Here is a 19,460-nt window from a genome sequence, read left to right as displayed (position 1 = left end):
CACCCACAAATGTCAGTGAACAGAAATGTCAACTAGTTCGTATATACATATTACAGTACGTATTAATTATTCCGATTATCACGTATATTCTTCCGATTTTCACGTATCATTTAATTTTTTAATTGGTGGTAATAAAGGGTAAATTTGTGCTTAATATATCTTTGCTTTTATAGCCTGTGGATAATATTCCTCCTATTTTTGCTAATTAGAATCGCTGTTTAATAGAATTAAAATTCAATTCGCAAACGCGATCACAATAACCGGCGCTTACTGCACATTGTATAGTGAATGGTACTTTACTATGCTATCTATCAAATCACGTTACGATGGTGACTCCATCGTAATGTGATTTGATTTTACAGTGAACCAATTGTAAATGGGTGCGGGGGGGGGGGGGTACATTGTATTTTTAACTATTTACGTGAAACTTCAGATAATTGGGACAGATGCTTAATCGGGCCAAAATGCACTAGTCCCGATGTGTCCCAAATAACCGGAATGGACTGTATACAAAGGGTACTAGGAAAGTTGTGCAATACAGCTTTGTTTATTTAATTTTTTCAAAGTAATTTCCTCTACATTCAATACACCTCTCCATCCTCCGAAACCAATCTTTAAACCAGTTCTGCCAAGTTTCACTAGGGAGTAAAGCACACTCGTTGTCCCAAGCCCGCAGAAGGTCCTCATCATTGGAAAACCGCCTCCCTTTTGGCTTCATTTTCACATGCGGGAACAGTGCAAAGTCGCAGGGAGCAAGGTCTGGACTGTAGGGAGGGTGCTCGAGAAGTTTCAGTCCTGTCGTGGTCAAATATTCGGTGCAGGCTTTGGCACGGTGAGCTGGAGCATTTTCGTGATGGAGGTACCAGGCATCCATTCTTGACTTTGGCCGCAGGTTCTTCATAGATCCAATGACTTTAGGCAGGCATTGTTCAGTATGCCACTTAGCTGTGACTGTCTTCTGCGTGTCCAAAACGACACGTTCCACAATTCCACTCGATTTGAAAAATACAGCTATCATTTTCTTCTTTACAGATCGGGATTTTCTGACAATTACGAGTGTGTCGTCATCATCAAAGACCCAAACTTTGTTTTGAGCCTTGGTCGGCAGATCGTAATAGTACAGCCAAGTCTCATCATCTGTCACGATGTTGTTCACACACCGAGATTGTCCCTTATCAAACTTTTTTAACATCTCCCGGCACCAAGTCACACATCGTGTCATCTGCTCTTCAGTCAGTTGATGCGGCACCCAGAGAGAGCAAAGTTTCTTCACGTGCAAATGATCTTGCAGAATCGAACGAATTGCTGGTGCATTTAGGCCCAAAGTATCCTCTATCTGTTGGTAGGTCACTCGCCTGTTTTCGTCAAGCATTTTCCTCACAGCAGTAATGTTTTCCTTCGTAACTGACGTTCGTGGCCTTCCCGGCCTCTCAGAATCCTCCAGAGTGAAATTTCCCCTTTGGAATTCTCTATACCACCTGAATATCGTTGTACGATGTGGACAATCATCATCTAGTGCAAGAGTCATTTCTTCTAAGCACTGGTCTATGGTTAAACCACGCACGAAATTATACCGCAAAACTGTCCTTATCTCATTTCGTGACCACGATGCCATCGCAAGCACTTTACACTCTTACTACTAATGAATAACTGAGCCCATCGACTTGGCGCGGCGGCTACTATGCACGTATGAACATGTCTCAACATGCAGCAACAAGCAGCTTCCTGTGATTCATTGTTGCGTCATATTGCAAAACTTTCCTAGTACCCTTTGTGTGTGTATGTATATATATATATATATATATATATATATATAGTTTGATTGCTTAGATGAATTAAATTTGATTGTTTTATTGATTGTTTTAATATTTTATCCCTTGATACCGGCCCAGTCCAATGGGATAGCAAACCAACTTATGTAAATAACAATAAATAACGCTTGTAAATAAAATACAAACATATCACGTTTTATTCAAATTAATGTTCACGGAGTTTAAAACGGAAACAAACCCCCCCCACACCCAGGTTGCACCCCGGCTGACGTAGGAACCAACCCACTTATCGGATGACTTGCTAAAATATCACCTTACAACAATATCAAGCAACAATAGACGCGACTGCGCACTAAAAACCAAACCAAGGATGAAACAAACAGTGAACAGAACTAACCCCTCTTTTACTGAAGGACCACCACCACCACCGGACAGATAAGTATAGCTCCACTCGCTTATTCCGATAATTACCCGTTGGGCTTTGTTTCTCCTATACCAGTTTGCTGAATTCCTAAATTAAGTATTAAAAAATTTTCAGAAATTTAAAAATAAACTGAAAGACAAATTAGCATAAAAATATCATTATTTAATAAATTAAATAATCTAAAGGAGATAAAAAATCTCACTAAAAAGGCAAAACTGATAAGGAGTTAACAGAAACGGGTAATTATGAGACATTCCTTTAAAACTGGCTATCGATCCGCTCAAAGCCCCTGAAGAAGTAGCGGATAGATGACCAGATAAGGGAATGTTATATAGTATTGTTTAGTATTGATTAATAACATTAATTAAAATTAAATAATTAGTATTAGAACTAACTTTTTTATTATTGTTTATTATATAATTTGAACGCCACCACAGACCCCTAGGAATATGTTAGACTTGAAAAGCTAACAAAATCTCCTGTTCGGGATACACCCTAATACCCAATGGAAAATAGACACTAAAGTTTAATTTATCTAAGCAATCAAACTAAAAAAAAAAAAAAAAATATATATATATATATATATATATACTACCATTAAATATTGACAAAAGTTACATTATAATAAAATAAATAATTGAGCATTCATTAGAGGCAGCGACTTGCAATTCCTCCATATGAAGCCGAAATATATTTTATTTTAAATTAAATAAAATAAAACATAAGCCAGTACTATGGCAAAAACTGTAGAGCGAAAATTAACATAAAAATAACCAAATAAACAAACGAACGAAAAAGAAGAATAAAAGTTAGACATAAATAATAGCCCAGAAACTCCTATATAATTTCGAACTTTAAATCCAATTAACATGACGTATATAAAATTTAGAATAATGCCAATTACATGTTAATTTAGCGGTACCCCCCCCCCCCCCCGAGAGGTACCAGTTCCAAAAGACGTGAAATATCACCAAAAAAAGGGGGTTAAAGGAACTACTGAAAGATAACATAATCAGAATAAATTAAAATAAAATAGACTGACCATTATGCCCCATATCGACAGAGGACCACGAGGCCAATAATGGTCATGGAATCGCTGCATTTCAATCGCTATACAAATCGTCGCAATGATGAAAAGATTGAAGTACCAAATCACCCTTCCTCCCTCGATCGATCGATCCTCCAATGCAGAGGATTTGCACAGCGGTGGTCCTAATGCAGCGAAAAATAAATTATAGAACAGACAACACTCTAAAGCAGAGCCACACCACTGACATACTGTAAGCTGAATCAGCTTATATTTTATATACGTCATGTTAATTGGATTTAAAGTTCGAAATTATATAGGGGTTTCTGGGCTATTATTTATGTCTAACTTTTATTCTTATTTTTCGTTTGTTTGTTTATTTGGTTATTTTTATGTTAATTTTCGCTCTACAGTTTTTGCCATAGTACTGGCTTATGTTTTATTTTATTTAATTTAAAATAAAATATATATATATATAAAAGACGAATTGGAATCATATAGCATTGCAGGGTCTGAAATGCCTTCATCATGCGGTAGAGGACATTGAACGGGAAGTCGCATGAACAGCGATCCCGCTGGAAGTCAGCATTTGCGAATCGGTTCCCGAGGCAGTAGGATGGACGAGTATTCAAACGTTGAACTGGCCGACATGCACCTCGTGTATGGAGCTGCAAACTGTAACGGGCGCGCCGCTCTGCGCTTGTACCAGGAACGTTTCCCACACAGGTGTGCTCCTCATCATACGATTTTTGCACGTGTGCAAAGAAGGTTACATGACTGGTTGTTTCATGAGAGGTAACATGAATCAAGAGTGAATGACGAGGACACCAGACAATGAGGAGAATGTCCTACGTCTTGCAGAAGGCAATCCGAGTAAGAGTACTCTAGCGATAGGACAACGATTGGGTATTTCCCAATCCACTGTATGGAGGATATTGTCAACAAACCAAATGAGTCCATACCATCTGCAACACGTCCAATCATTGGAACCTGCGGATTATCCACTCAGGAGGACTTTTGCTACTTGGTTTCTTCAACAGAAACGGTTCGCAAATGCTGACTTCCAGCGAGATCGCTGTTCACGCGACCTCCTGTTCAACGTCCTCTACTGCATGACGAAGGCATTTCAGACCCTGCAATGCTATGTGATTCCAATTTGTCTTTGTGCCCCCTACACCTCCTGCAAGTTTGTCGCACTGGTAGTGAATCACCCTGTATATATATTTATATTTTTTTTTACATTTACATTTTCCAATTACATTTTTAATTAAATTTTTTAAAAGACCTATTAATTCCACCTTGCATACACATACATATATGTGTGTGTAAGTACATATACAAGTATTACTATATATAGCACTTATGTACAGTAATTACTGTATATATGTGCTACATTTAATACTGTATGTATGTAACATTACCGTAGAATCAATAAAAAATGTATAATTATTACTTAATATTTAATGTATATTTAATGTATATTTATTCTGTAGTACATATTCTGAATTATATTATACTATATTGTATTTAGAATTACATTAAATGTTCAAACTTTTCTTTGTTCTTTTGCTGATTTTATGAACTATCAATATAGCATTTGTATTTCTCCTCCTCCTCCTGCCTGGAGGATTGCTGTAAAGAGCTTCCACTGTTTTTAAAAGCATTTCAGTACAAAATTTTTAATTTTATAAAACTTCAAAATTTCATGAAGCTCCCATACGTGGGGTAAACTCACTCCTGAATGCATTAATCAGCTGAATAAATAAATTAGTTGAAGAAATTTCAGAACTTAAGTCACAAACTTGTAGAATTTTAAGGGTAAATAAACAAATTAATAAATATTTACATTAAAATAAATGCAAAGATCAAAGGATGGGTAATGTAAGAAAATAAATTTCACTTTTACAATGCCTGATGAGACTATCCCATCTCCTAAAACAACTATGATTAAAAAAAATTTTAAAATAAAACAGCCAACAAACAAATTCCCAAAATATAGCAGAACCCGTGCTGAGAACTGGTCACACGTTGACTCACTGATGGTGCAAATGATGACCTCAAAGATTGTAAAATGCTTGGCATTTTTCAATCTATTTTAAACTCGATACCAGCAGAATACAGAAGTTCATCCCAACTTTGATACTTGCTAAAAATCTTTCAAAGGTGAAAATAAAAATACAATGTAAAAACAAATTAATCAACACTTTTCAGCAACTTTAACAATAAATGAAAAAAATTTCTGTCAGTTAATGTACACAAATTGTTAACAAAGATAAGAGTATTAAATTCAGTTCTGAAACTTCATGATAGTAGCCTATAAACAGCCATATGTCCGTTATGTCATAGTTTTGACAAATATGCTTCCCACCTGAAAAAAGTCCTTGCTGGAGACAAAATTCCTTTAACTTTATTCTGATCTTATGTAAAAATTTCATGTGAAGTTCACTATTCAAGAATTCTTCTCTATGTAAAATGTTGCTAATAGTCACCTGAAAGAGGAAAAAAACAATTTAATTAATTTCTCTTAAAACAATATTATCTCATGCTGAGTACAGTTAATTTATTTTTCCCTCAACTTTTATATAAACTTATGCTGGAATACATTTTTTAAAAATCCTTTTCTTTTTTTTTTTTTTTAATGCAAACAAGTGAACTTGCAATTATTAGGTGTTGACTAAAAATTGGCAACTGATTTTCTGTAATAAATCTTTTGGCTAAAATGAATGACCTCTAGTTAAATACACTATACTGCCAAAAGTATCTGGACACCCCTAGGAATTTGGTAAAATGAACCATACCAACCATTCACATATCAAGGATAAGTACAAATACAACTGTATTCACATTAGAAGTAAGCAGATCAATGAAATACAGTGGACTGATAGAGGCATTGAACTTAGCAACTCATAATGTGAGTCAGCACAAGATAAATAACAAGTTAGTAATCAATCTGTTCATGCTATTATAGCAAAACTGGTAACATCCTAAATTAATTACAGCTGATGAAATCACAATGTTACTATAGCTGGGAAACATTTGGGTAGACATCAAAAGTGGGGGGATCAGATCCCATCACAACTCATCGAATACTACTGTCACAACTAAGAATTCAGGAAAGCCACATTAGAAGGATGTTATGTAAAGAGGTAGCAGTACAAGAATGATATGTAAGGAGGTATAAATGCCTCTTCACAGTGCTGTATTTTACAGAACTGTCACAGCACAAAACAAACACATAAAATGCAATGCAAAGGTTAACTGACTTTCCTTGTGTGCAATTCACCACAATGGATTGTGCACAAGGAAAACTGGAAAGTTGGAAACTGTGTTATGGAGTGAAGAATCATAGTACAAGGATTTATAATCTGATAGCTATATTTAGGTCTGGCAAATGCCCAGAGAACATTATTTACCTGAGTGTTCATTCCATTAATTCAAATGACTGGAATGGTGTGTGTGTTACACTAGCCAACACGAGTTTTACCTCCAAGAACTTAAATGCTGTTTTTGACCAATTTTTATGCATAGATTTCGAAAATCACCACAACAGTTTCACATCACATCACAGTTATTAAATACAGAGGGAGTTACATTTTACCAAAATATGACAATTTTGCATAATCTAGCCAGTAATGTATATACTGATTTATTTTAACAGATATAAGCTAATTTTCTTAATTTCAGCAATCAATTCTGTTCTCAGTTTTCTTGTGATAAACAACCCCAGGGGCTCACATCTGGTGAGTATGGACTTGGTACACCCTGGGTCCTGAGCTGGATATCATCATTCTTCTCTTTCTTGGTGATTTCCTTTCTACTTCTGACACACACACACACACACACACACACACTCACTCTCTCTCTCTCTCTCTCGGTAACTCAGAAATTTTTTTTTAGCTGGTGCAGCATAAGCCTCAAGCTTCCTTGCACCCTATAGCTAATAATAATAACTTCCTAGGAGAAACGATGGAAAAATGGAGTACCACCATTAAAGTCGAAAACACCACAACCAGGCCAATCCCCATCAGGAGAGGAATCTTTCAGGGAGATGCCCTGAACCCATTGTGGTTCTGTCTAGCAATTAACCCACTATCCACCATGCTCAACAGTAGCAAGTACAGATATAACATCAAAGAAGGAAGGAAGAATCTGTAGAAGAACCTGTGCAGTCCCACTGCTAACATACTTCTTTGGGATCATAGATTGGACTAACATTGGGCTGGAGGATATCATGAGAAAGACAAGAACAATGATGACCAAGAGCTGCCAACACCACCCGAAATCTGCTGAGGAGAGACTGACAATTTCCCGGAAAGAACGAGTAAGGAGGCCCCATAGACCTTACTGAGCAACAGCGATGGTTAACCTGAAGAATTACTTCCAGAAACACACAGCACCACTTCACCAGGCCATAAAGAAGATAGATAAACAGTATACCCCACTAAACCTAAGCAAGGAGTCCCCCCCCAACAGGAGGCACAAACGAAGCAAGAAAGATGGGCAGAAAAGACATTCCATGGCAGACACTACAATAATCTCCATCAAGATCACATAGATAAAACTGCTTCCAATGCATGGCTCACGAGTGGAACGCTCTTCTCCGAGACTGAAGGATTCATGCTCGCTATTCAAGACCAGGTAATCAACACCAGGAACTACAGAAAATACATTGCCAAGGAGCCTAGAGTGTTCAATGACACACGTCGTCGATGCCACCTGGTCTCAGAAACGATCCAACACATCACGGGATGCTGTGTTGGATCATTTAATATATCACCAGACTGAGTACACTCATAGAACAAGACCAGGTAGCCAGGATAATACATCAGAAGCTAGCAAGGAAATACCAGTTGCGCGAAGAAAGTGTATCGTACTACTAGTACGAACCCCAGGTAGTAATAGAGACACCAACCCATAAGCTGTACTGGGAATGCACCATAATAATGGATAAGACAATCCCGCACAACAGACTGGACATTACCCTTGTCGACAAGAAGGAAAATGCTACCTATGTGATTGACGTAGCGGAACCCAACACTGGCAACCTGCAGAAAACCCATGGGGAAAAAATCAGGAAGTACACGAACCTAAGACAGGAGATCAAAGAGATGTGGCATATGCAACAAGTAACAACCATCCCAATCATCGTGTCAACCACAGGTATGGTGCCAAAGACCCTACATAACAACACATTCTCACCAAAAGCACACTTAGCTCTTTTGGTGAGAATTTTTGTAGGCTATGCCAAGGTTTTCTAAGAATTAACTGATCTTGACATGTTGTCAGGGTTGTAAACCTATCCTCCAAACATAAACAGCCCCTCAAGAGTAGGAGAGTGCGGCCCACAACTCTAGCAATAGTAGTAAAATAATTTCTGGTCTACCTGCTGATTCGCAAATATTTTTCCTTTCAGTGTTTTCACACGAGTAGAACTAGTAAGTTGTCACATCTGTGTAGTGCATAGTGATAAAAATTGAATTTGTGTTGTTTTTATATTGCAGTGTTCAAAACTGAATTTACGTTTTCAAAATTCATTTAGTGCTACAATGAATAAGCAAGCACATAGGAAGTGTATCAATCATCTAGACAATTTTTATTATGTTACCACAAAGACTCAAAGGAAAAATATCTATGACATTACAGAACTTTTGTATTCTTTTTATTTCGGATGTAAAATTGGTGATCAAGACAAACCTTGGGCACCTCACAATAGTGTTGCTTTGTATTATTTTGTAAGTGTTATTACTTTGCATTATCACAATAGTGTTGTATTACTTGTATGAAACCCCTTGGCAAACTCAAAGCATCCTTTTGCATTCCCTATGGTTTGGTGAGAACCATCTAACCACATTAATGATTCCTACTTCTGTATGACAAATATATCTGGTATTTCTAAAAAAAAGCAAACACATAATATGTCCAAATATACCTTCTGCAATTCGGCACGTTCCACACAGTGACGATATGCCAGTACCAGTTCTCCCCCCCAAAAAAACAACTTGGGATAACAGTAGTGGGGAAGATAATAGTGATCAAGTTCAAGTTAAGGATTCCCTGGAAGGGTCTACTTCACAAGATGTCGACATCAGCCAGTAAGTTCAGGTAATGAGGTACATTTAATCAATCAGGATGAGTTGAATGATTTGGTTCGAGACTTAAATTTGCCGAAAGAACAAACTGAACTGTTAGGTTCTAGATTACAGCAGTAGAAATTACTCGCAGCAAGAACAAATATTTCAGTGTTTCGAAAAAGACATGAAAAGTTTTTGAAATATTTTGCTATGGAGAACAGTATGTGTATTTGACTTCTGAAAGAACTAGGTTTGTTCACACATAAGTTTGTTATTGTTATTTGGTTTTTAGGAGCATTAGCAACTAAGGCCATATTGCTCCGGGAATATGCAGTGGTCATTCCCTTGACCTTTCCGCATCCTCCGTATTTGGTGGTGATGGGCTCGAACCCAGGTTTAATCAAGAAGCGTGTGCTATGCACTGCTGCTGCTCCTTCCCACCTGGTTATGGAGGCGCCGTGTCATGCATAAGTCAGATGAATAGCATTTATTCATAGATGCCTCAAAATTAAGTTTAAAAGCAGTTTTGCTTCATGACGACAACGAATTTCCATCAGTTCCTGTGTTTCATTCAGTTGGACTTAAAGAAAGTCATGAAAGCATGTCTAAGGTTCTATATGCTATAAAATACCAGGATTATGGTTGGAACATATGCAGTGATCTTAAGATTATTTGTTTGCAGGGGGGGGGCATCACAAAATATTGTTTTTTGTGTTTGTGGGACAGCCGGGCAACAGAAGAACATTATGTTGTGCAACACTGGGACAAGTTCATACCAGGACAATGTAACGTAAAATATATTCCTTTAGTGCAATCAAACAAGGTTCTTCTTCCACCCCTGCACATCAAACTTGGATTGATGAAAAATTTCATGGCATGAAGGGACGAAATAAAGGGAACAGATTTGCATACTTGGGAAGGAATTTTCGTAGGACCCCAAATTAGGAAACTCCTGAAAGACGATGTGTTTGAAATCTAGTTAAAGGAGGTTGAATTGGTAGCTTGCCGATCATTTAAGAATTTTTGGGTAACAGGAAAGAAGAAAACTACAAAATGTTGGTGTCTAATTTACTCAAGTGCTACAAAAACATGGGCTGCTGGATGTTGTTGAAAATTCATTTTCTTCATTCCCATCTTGATTTTTTCCCTGAAAATCTGGGAGATGCGAGTAAAGAACAAGGGGAGCAGTTTCATTAAGATATTTCCGCAATGGAAAAGTGGTACCAAGGTCACTAGGATCCCGTAATGATGCAGGATTACTACTAGTTACTTGTGAGGGAGAATACAAGAGAAAATCCCTTAGCAGCAAACATTTTTAATAACAATTACAGGTATGCTAATTATATGTTATTGAAATATAACTATTTTGCTATGATTTATGACAATTTTTCTGAAGTTAAATGAGACAGAGAATGTATAATATTTTTTACAATTGTATTACAAACTGGAATTATACATATATATCCCTTTATTTTACCATTAAAGGTGTTATATCTTTTGATGTGGACGTGGTAGAGACTTTTTATGGTGATTTTTGGAATCGACACTGATTTCCTCCAGAATCACATATTTTCATTGCAGATGTATGACAAAAAATATTTTTTGTTGGTTAACGTGTTATTTACCAGAGTGTGAAGTTTGGTATGGGTGCTTTCACCACCTGAGGTTTTTCATAGTTTGAGTTTGGATAATTTGTCACTGTTCCTGAAACAACAATTGTCATGCAGTGCACAGACATTCTGAAAAAATTCCACTCTTTCTAACTGTGGCAGCATGAAGAAGCACTTTTCTGTTTTAGCACGACAATGCACAGCCTGTAGTGATTCGGTTTGAAGACATGGGCATACAAAAGTTCCACTAACCTGCCTGGAGCCCTAAACCCACTCAAAACGTTTGGGAAGAATGTTGGCTTTGAGGCATGCCAATATGTACCCAGTCGGTGGCTGAACTGAATGCTATACTGAAGGAGGAATGGACCAAAATACTTCATCCCTGTCACCAAAAATTGTTTTGCTTCTACTGCATACATAATTAATGCCAAACATGGGGTAATGCATTGTTAAATATTTTATTAATGAAAGGATGGCTCTTTGAAACATGCATGTGCCTATTATTTCATTTCACATATTTAGCAGACAGTTTTCATGCTTTACTCAATAAATAAAAAGAATGAATGTATATCTAACATAGTGCATACCATGCGAATTCAGTATTGAGTATTAAGAACAAATGGTAATGTACATAGGTACTCAGTAATCTCACTAAACCAATATTTTATTCAACAGAGATTTCTATTGTTCATAGATGAATAGTAGCTTTCCAATTAAGAGATAAAAAAGCTCTGAGCCTGTCTGTTAATTTATATTTGAAACATTGCTGTTGACACATATTGGCATCTCTGATATTATGAGTTAAAACACAATTGATTGTCATATGCAGTACTTTACATGCCTGGTCACCTATCAATGAAGTGGCAATAAGCACCAAAATGGTCATCTAGGAGGTGAAACAGCACACTAATAATATAGCATTACACTTCTCTTTTTAGGGAAGTGTTAGTTAACAGTAGTCTGTAGCATAAGGCAGTTTGTAATGGTACCTTTAGAATTTCAGTGATCAGTGACTTTTCATAAGACTCTGTATCTTTCTTTGTCTATGCTATAAAGCATGAATGTAAATCCTACTGTAGCTATACTATATTATTTACAGACATGCCCAGAGCTTTTGTAGCTCTGAGCATGTCTAAAAATTTTTATTTTTCTTTTGAAAAGTAAAAATTTTATGTATATCTAATGCAGATGCATATTGTGCTAATTCTTAGTTATTAGTTAATTTTATGTATATGCTTATTATTGTTATTGCATCCAAAATAACCAAGTAAGCAGTAACATTTTATAATTACTACAAAAATAGAGCATTAAATATATTCATAAGGAAGAATATGCAGAAAAATAAAAATTTATCAAATAAGATCATAGATATTCATTTTGATCTGAAAGCCAAATACAAGTATTACTGACACTTTTAATGATAAAACTTGTATATTGTTAAAATTAAGAAAATAAACAAAATTTGAAAATTAATTGTTATAATAACCACTCTACTACCACATGAGATTAATAATATAGTTTATTACGCTTATAGCTCAAACCATTAAAACTTTTTTTTTTTTTATTACTCCAAAACAGCCAATGCCTTACAGAGGAGGAACATGACAGTAGCAATACAGTAATAATTCTATTTACAGTCAGTATACAATGTCAGATCTTAATATGCAATGTCAAATATACAAGGTCAATTTACAACATATACAATGAATATCTTACTATACAAGCAATTTGCGTTTGAGCAAAGCTGGGGTGACAGAGAAATTTGTATTTCTACGCATTTTTGTTGTTATCTTTTCTTGTTTGTTCACCATGAGTAGTTATATTGATTGCTTTGTGTTATTATATAGTTTGGATAACTATATAATATTTTACTATATAAAACTGGATAACCTTACAGTTATCCAGTTTTTATTTTATTTATTTATTTATTTTTTTTTTTATTTTAATTATTTCTTATTATTATATTTGTTATTTATTATCTTTGTTTATTGAAAAATTTATAGCTAAAATATACCTATTTTTATTATTTTATTCTTATCATTATTATTAAGTTAATCATTTATTTTCATTTTCTAGTTACTTGATACCTTTGCAACTCTTTTTTGATATTGATGTCTTCATCTAGAATATCAATGTTGGATTCATTTAGCAATTTTGCAGTTCAGTTGAAGTAATGAAATCTAAGTTGATCAGTTCTGAATGGCTCTTGTGCCAGCATATCGTGTCTTCTCAATGCTCTTGGAGGACAGCTGAAATTGATTAGGTAGAGCAGATTGGGGGCATCCAACTTTCCAGCCACGAGATACATAAGAATTTGCAGTCTGCCTCAGCCCTTCTTTGGTAGAGTGGTGCCATCCTAAAGTGAATGCACCATTCATCATAGGATTTTGTGTTCATTTCCAACCTGGATTTGTACACTAGGAATCTGACTACGTTCTGAATACGTTCCAGTTGTTTTTTTAAGAATTTTGGTGTGAGAATTCCAGATTTGTGAGGCATATTCTAGAATTGGGTTGATTATCATTATGCAAGCTGTTTTTATGAGCTGTATGTTGGTAAAGTCGAAACAGATTCTTTTAAGCAGTCCAAGGGATTTGGAGGCCTTTGCTGTAGTTTCATTTACATGTGTGTTGAAGTTTCCCCTTGTCAGAAAACCATACTCCCAAATCTGAAACCTCTTGTATTCTCAATAGCTCATGGTTATTAGTTTTATAGGGATAGTTAATCTTGTGTTTTTTGTGATAGTCTGCGACAGACATGGTGCAGCATTTGTTTAAGTTTAGTGTTAGGCCATTGTTTGTAATCCTGTCTAGTCCATTTTCCAGTGATTCACAGTCTTGTGTTGTTTTGATGGTTTTGTATAGTTTCAAATCATCTGCATATGAGAGCACTCTGATGTTAACATGTTGCATACAATCTTGTATGTCATTAATATATATAGCAAAAAGTAGTGGCTCCAGAGGAAAACCCTGTAGGACTCCCCTTTGTATATGGAAGGTGGAGGAGTAACTTCCTTCAAAATGAACTCTGCTTTTCCTGTTGTCAAAGAAGTTAGACATAAGTGATAAGGCATTACTTGATAAACCTATGTGCTTTAATTTGAGGCAAAGCAACTTATGTGGTACCAAGTCAAAGGCTTTTTGTAGGTCCAGATATATAATGTCTATCTGATTGTTATTATCAAGGCTATGTTTGATGTCATGTTCTATGGAGAGTAGGTTGGTCACTGTTGATCTGCCCATAAAGAAGCCATGATGAATGTGGCTGAAGGTGACATTTCAGGCAACTTACTGCTGCCTATCATCAGACCATACATTGGCTGCCGACCAGGCTAGACAGGTGGGTAAAGTGCCTGCCTGCCTGACAACCCAAAGGTTACAGGTTCAAATCCCGCCTCAGGCTTGGATCAGAGTAAAATGCAAAAACTTTGGGAGGTGCATTATGGCCACAGAAGCCAATGCACCAACAACAACAAAAAAAAAAAAAAAAACATTGGCTGTAAGGGGAGATAATATAAAGAGTTACAATTTGGATACATTTGTAATTAATTACTAATTGCAAATTTTAGAGAATCCAAGTTAATGATTTTTATGGTTAAGATTACAATAGGGTCACACAGGGTTGTACTATAGAATAAGGTTATTAGTTACCAGCGAATGTTAAAAAACAGCCAAGCTAATTTCCAGGCTAAAGAATGTGGAAATCAACAATAATGATATCTTGGATGCAGACTCCAATGTTTACCACCATACCTCTAGCAGAATCCAGAAGAAGCCTCCTTGAAGTAATTGACAGCCACATCTATCTAGGATATCCAAGACCACTACCAATTTCAGAAATATTAGATCTCCTAGATCATAGGTAGTGAAACATTTTAAGGGTGCATGCTAAAATTGGCTAAATATTTTAAAAAACTACTCTTGTATGCCCTCAGAATTTTTCGCATTCCCCTAAGAAGGCGATATTCAAGACATTTAATCACACAAATTTGTCACAATTTTGTCGGTACATATCACCACTCAAACTTCAAACAAATCACTGCATGAATACAGCTATTTAATGAATGGTGTGATGCCACACATCTGATAGAGAGAGCGGGCGTGTGCAAGTCACAACTCAAGGTGAATTCCCGGAGTGACGGTGTTTTGAAGTTTGAAATTTTTTTTGGGATGCTCTGAATTCCGCATGCTCAAAAATTTTATATGCATGCCACTTTGGGCACGCGTGCCATAGGTTCGCCACCCCTGTCCTAGATCTTTCAATAGGAAAATGCTACTTCTCATTTAATGGAAGGTTCTATATTCAACTTTCAGGCCTTAGCTTGGGAAATGCTCTTTCACCTTGCATATACATGTCAAAATTAGAAGATGAATTCCTGAAAAACCAACCTAAAAAACTGAAATTCTGAGGCAGGTATGTACACAAAATAACAATAATCTGGAACTATGGAACAGAACATCTCCAAAAATTTTATGAAGCCCTTAACAATCATCATCAAAACATCAAATTTAAAATATAAACAGAAAACAACAGCCTTCCTTTCCTTGTTCACCAGAAAACCCACAGAGCTATATGAGAATCTACAGGAAGCCAACATACACCAGGATCTTCTTAAACTACAAATCCTGCCACCCATTCTCAACAAAAATAAGGGTTCTCAAATCCTTCATCCTCAGAGCATACAGAATTTGCAAAGAATAAGGCCTCCAACAAGAACTCCAAACAATAACCAAGATGACTTCAAGAACAGATTTCCTCTACATATTATTAGCAGAGCAACAGAAGACATCTCAAAGACATGCACACAACTCCAACCCAGCAGGAACAGAAGAACCACAATATGCATACCTTACATACCAGCAATCAGTACAAAAATATCAAAAGAATCAAGAAGATATAGGATCACCTATATGCTGAAAGATGACACCACCAGAGGGGGAGACTGTTGCCATGAAAGGGTGTACCTGGTCAGCAATGATGTTTAGGTAGGCAGTAAATGTCAGAGTGCTCGGCGCATGGATGACTTGGACCTAGGGTATCCTAGCAGAACATCGCCCAGGGCATGACACCACTGCCACTGGCTTGTTTTCGTCCCAGGGTGCATCCAGGTGCCATCACTTTCCCAGGTAAACGACGCACACATACCCGGCCGTCCACATGGTGCAACAGGAAACGTGATTCACCAGACCAGATGACCTTCTTCCAATCACTCAAGGTCCAGTGTTGATACTCGCGTTTCCTTTGTAGGCACCATCGTCGGTGAACCATGGTTATCATGGGCACTCGAAGCGGCCTGTGGCTATGCAGTCCCATTTTCAGCATGGTTCATGTACTGTGTGTGTGTTGTGACATATTACTCCCATCACCAGCATTCCACTAATTGGAAGTCAGGAATTCCATCGGGGTGATACCCTGTTGAAATTCCTGACCATGTATTGATATTTATTTATTGATTTCAATATATTTATTTATTGAAAGCGATAGTTAACCTGAAGGATTACTTCCAGAAACACACAGCAGCATTCCAGCAAGCCATAAGGAAGATAAACAAGTGGTATACCCCATTTAACATAAGCGAGGAGTCCCCCCCCAACCAGGAGGTACAAACAAAGCTAGAAAGATGAGTAGAGAAGACACTACAGCGATCTCCATCAAGATCACATAGATAACCAATGCATGGCTCACAAGCGGGACGCTCCTCCCTGAGACTAAAGGATTCATGCTTGCCATCCAAGACGACGTAATCAACACCAGGAACTATAGAAAATGCATCAACAAGGAGCCCAGAGTGTCCGATGATACGTTGACAATGCCACCTGGCCTCAGAAATGATCCAACACATCACCGCGGGATGCAAAGTGATCACCCAGACTGAGTACACTCATAGACATGACCAGGTAGCCAGGATAATACATCAGAAGCTGGCAAGGATATACCAGTTGATCGAAGAAAGTGTATGAACCCCAGGCAGTACTAGAGATCCCAACCCACAAGCTGTACTGGCACCGCGCCATAATAACCGATAAGAAAATCCCACACAACAGACCAGATATAACCCTCGTGGACAAGAAGGAAAAGGCTACCTACCTGATTGACATAGTGGTACCCAAAACTGGCAACTTGCAGGAAACCCATGGGGAAAAAATCAGGAAGTACACAAACCTAAGACAGGAGATCAAAGAGATGTGGCATATGCAACAAGTAATGACCATCCCAATCATCATGTCAACCACAGGTATGGTGCCAAAGACCCTACATAGCAACCTAGCAGCAATCGGGTTTCCCAGCGAACACCTACAAGGAACTCCAAAAAGTTGCAATCCTGAACACCTGTAGGATAGTCGGAGTGTTCCTCGACCAACAATAACACCAGACACATAACAATAACCACCCTGTGTACTTAGTAGCAATACCCGTCATGAGGTAGAACCCCCAATCAGGGAGAAATAATATGAGCAATAATAATAAACTTTCAGAATATGCTTGTGATGTTCGCGTTGTGCCTTTATAGCTCTCTGCTGCTGGGAAAATTAAATTAACTCAGATTTATGCAAATTTTCTGCCCCCTTAAGTGTCTTATTTTTTAGTTTGGATTTAAAACTTTAGTGCAATTCAGTTTTTGTTTTTTGCAAAGAGCACAAATAAAAATTTGAATTTCATTAAGGTTTGTCTTAGTTATTTATTTGTTGGAACTTTGTCATGTCTTTCCTCTTGTTCAGTGCCATATCATCCCTATCAGCAGATTTGGGAACTAATTTTTATTTTACACAGGATCCTTCTCTCCATGTCTTGAATAGTTTACTTACTAATTTTGGTGGTTCCACTTATTACTTAGAGAGCTCTGAATGGGGTTCTTCTGTGGCCATATTGCACCTCCCAAGGTTTTTGCAGTACTTTGATCCAAGCCCGAGGCGGGAATCGAACCCGCGACCTTTGGGTTGCCGGGCAGGTACTTTACCCACTCGGCTAGCCCGGTCGGCTTCTGAATGGGGATACAGTCAGTCCTCATATAGCACAATAGTTGTGTTCCTAGAAATGCTCGTGCAATGCAAAATCATGCAATATAAACAACAGGCACTATGGGAAAAATAGGGTTAGGTGCCAACCACCAAATTTTGAACACACATTTGTAACCAAAACATTACCAAACACAATAAATAAAATCGTAATAAAATACTTACGTATTTTATTATGACCATTACGTAATAAAATATTGCTAATGCTTTTGCTTCTTTCGTAAGCAAATTTGTTTTTTGTTTGATTTTCTTTCGAAATAGATGACGCCGTTCCATCTCTTCCAATTCTTTGTGCCTCAATCTAATGGATTTTAATTACACTTTGAGTTGTTCCTGCTATGAAAGTTTTTATTTTCTCTGCATTCTTTGTAATTCTCGGCGTTGCCTCATTTAGGTCTGTAGCACATGCAATATCACATGGTCTTTCATTTCGCTCAAAGCGTTTCACAATTTCATATTTTTTCTCTATCGACAGAGGTGGACTGGCCATAAGCCTTACCGGGGAAACCCCGGTGGGCCAGAGGCCAGTGTAATTTTGGCCATAAACCATAGTATGAGGCCACTACAGATTTTCCCGGGTAAGAATTTTTGACCCAGTCCGCCTCTGTTTATCGATATTGCTTTTCTTTTTCTCTTTGAATCTGCAGTGTCTTCACCAGGACACTTCCTTTACACACCTTTTTAAGTATTTTACTAATTTTTAGGGAATAAAGCACAATTACAAAACAAGGAGGCACGCTTGATACACATAAACAAAGCTGTGCGGGTGTAGCAACTGAATAAACAACACCGTAAAGGCAGAGATATGCTATTAACACCTTACGTTTTACTAAAGCACATTTCTGGGGGTTACTAGTATAAAACAGTTTTATATACCATAAAACAATAAAAACAATTTCCAGTTGTGTTTCTACCAGTGGAATCTGTTATAAACTGGTAGTAAACTCTATCTAATTGCATTTGCGATTATACCGATTGCTGGAATTGTGTTGGTTTTTACGTTATTATGGTGAAATGTGTTTCCCCTTCACTGATAAAAAAAAACATTAATACATTTTCAGAATCTTCTCTTCATTCCTGTCGTGTTGCGTTCGGTTGGGGTGATTCTGCTTTCGACTGCCATTTCTTGTAAACACAAAGGCGAATCGTGCATAAGCGAATTCGGTTCATGTTATATAAGATATCCTTCTCCTATTTATAAATCGTGTATGATCGAATTCGTGTAATGTAAACACGTGTTATACGAGGACTGACTGTACTTAAATTATGGCCACCCTGTATATATACACTAAATAACAAAAAAGAAAAAAAAAAGAGTCTGGGTATATTTTGCCGTTTCTTATGCATTTTGCGTACTGAACCAACCACTCACTGGATTTTCTTAAATGTCAGTATTCTGGCAGCAACTGAAGGTTTTAAATTTTCATTGCATTTGTATATATTATGCTAGTGCAGTAGCAATGCTGCGATGTATAAAAGCCTATAGCATTTATATAAAATGTGGTTTTTTTTCCTTTGCAATTTCTTATGGCTACCAAAT

At 37.0% G+C, this 19,460-nt stretch overlaps 1 protein-coding gene across 4 annotated transcripts in view; it reads right to left on the bottom strand.

Moving 5' to 3' along the window:
• Positions 1-19,460, bottom strand: part of RhoBTB (Rho-related BTB domain containing) — a 388,644-nt gene that overhangs the window by 132,888 nt on the left and 236,296 nt on the right. For all 4 annotated transcript variants that reach the window (XM_090374193.1, XM_090374190.1, XM_090374192.1 and 1 more), the window contains one exon: positions 5,592-5,712. In XM_090374193.1, the coding sequence (XP_090230319.1) occupies positions 5,592-5,712 (121 nt within the window). The remainder of the gene's footprint in view (positions 1-5,591; positions 5,713-19,460) is intronic.

The sequence above is a fragment of the Mastigoproctus giganteus genome, chromosome 5 (assembly GCF_048544385.1).
Source record: "Mastigoproctus giganteus isolate SK-2022 chromosome 5, ASM4854438v1, whole genome shotgun sequence".
Lineage (NCBI taxonomy): Eukaryota > Metazoa > Arthropoda > Arachnida > Uropygi > Thelyphonidae > Mastigoproctus > Mastigoproctus giganteus.
The sequence above is the reverse complement of the archived record's forward strand: the minus strand, read 5'-3'. Positions and strand labels throughout refer to the sequence as shown.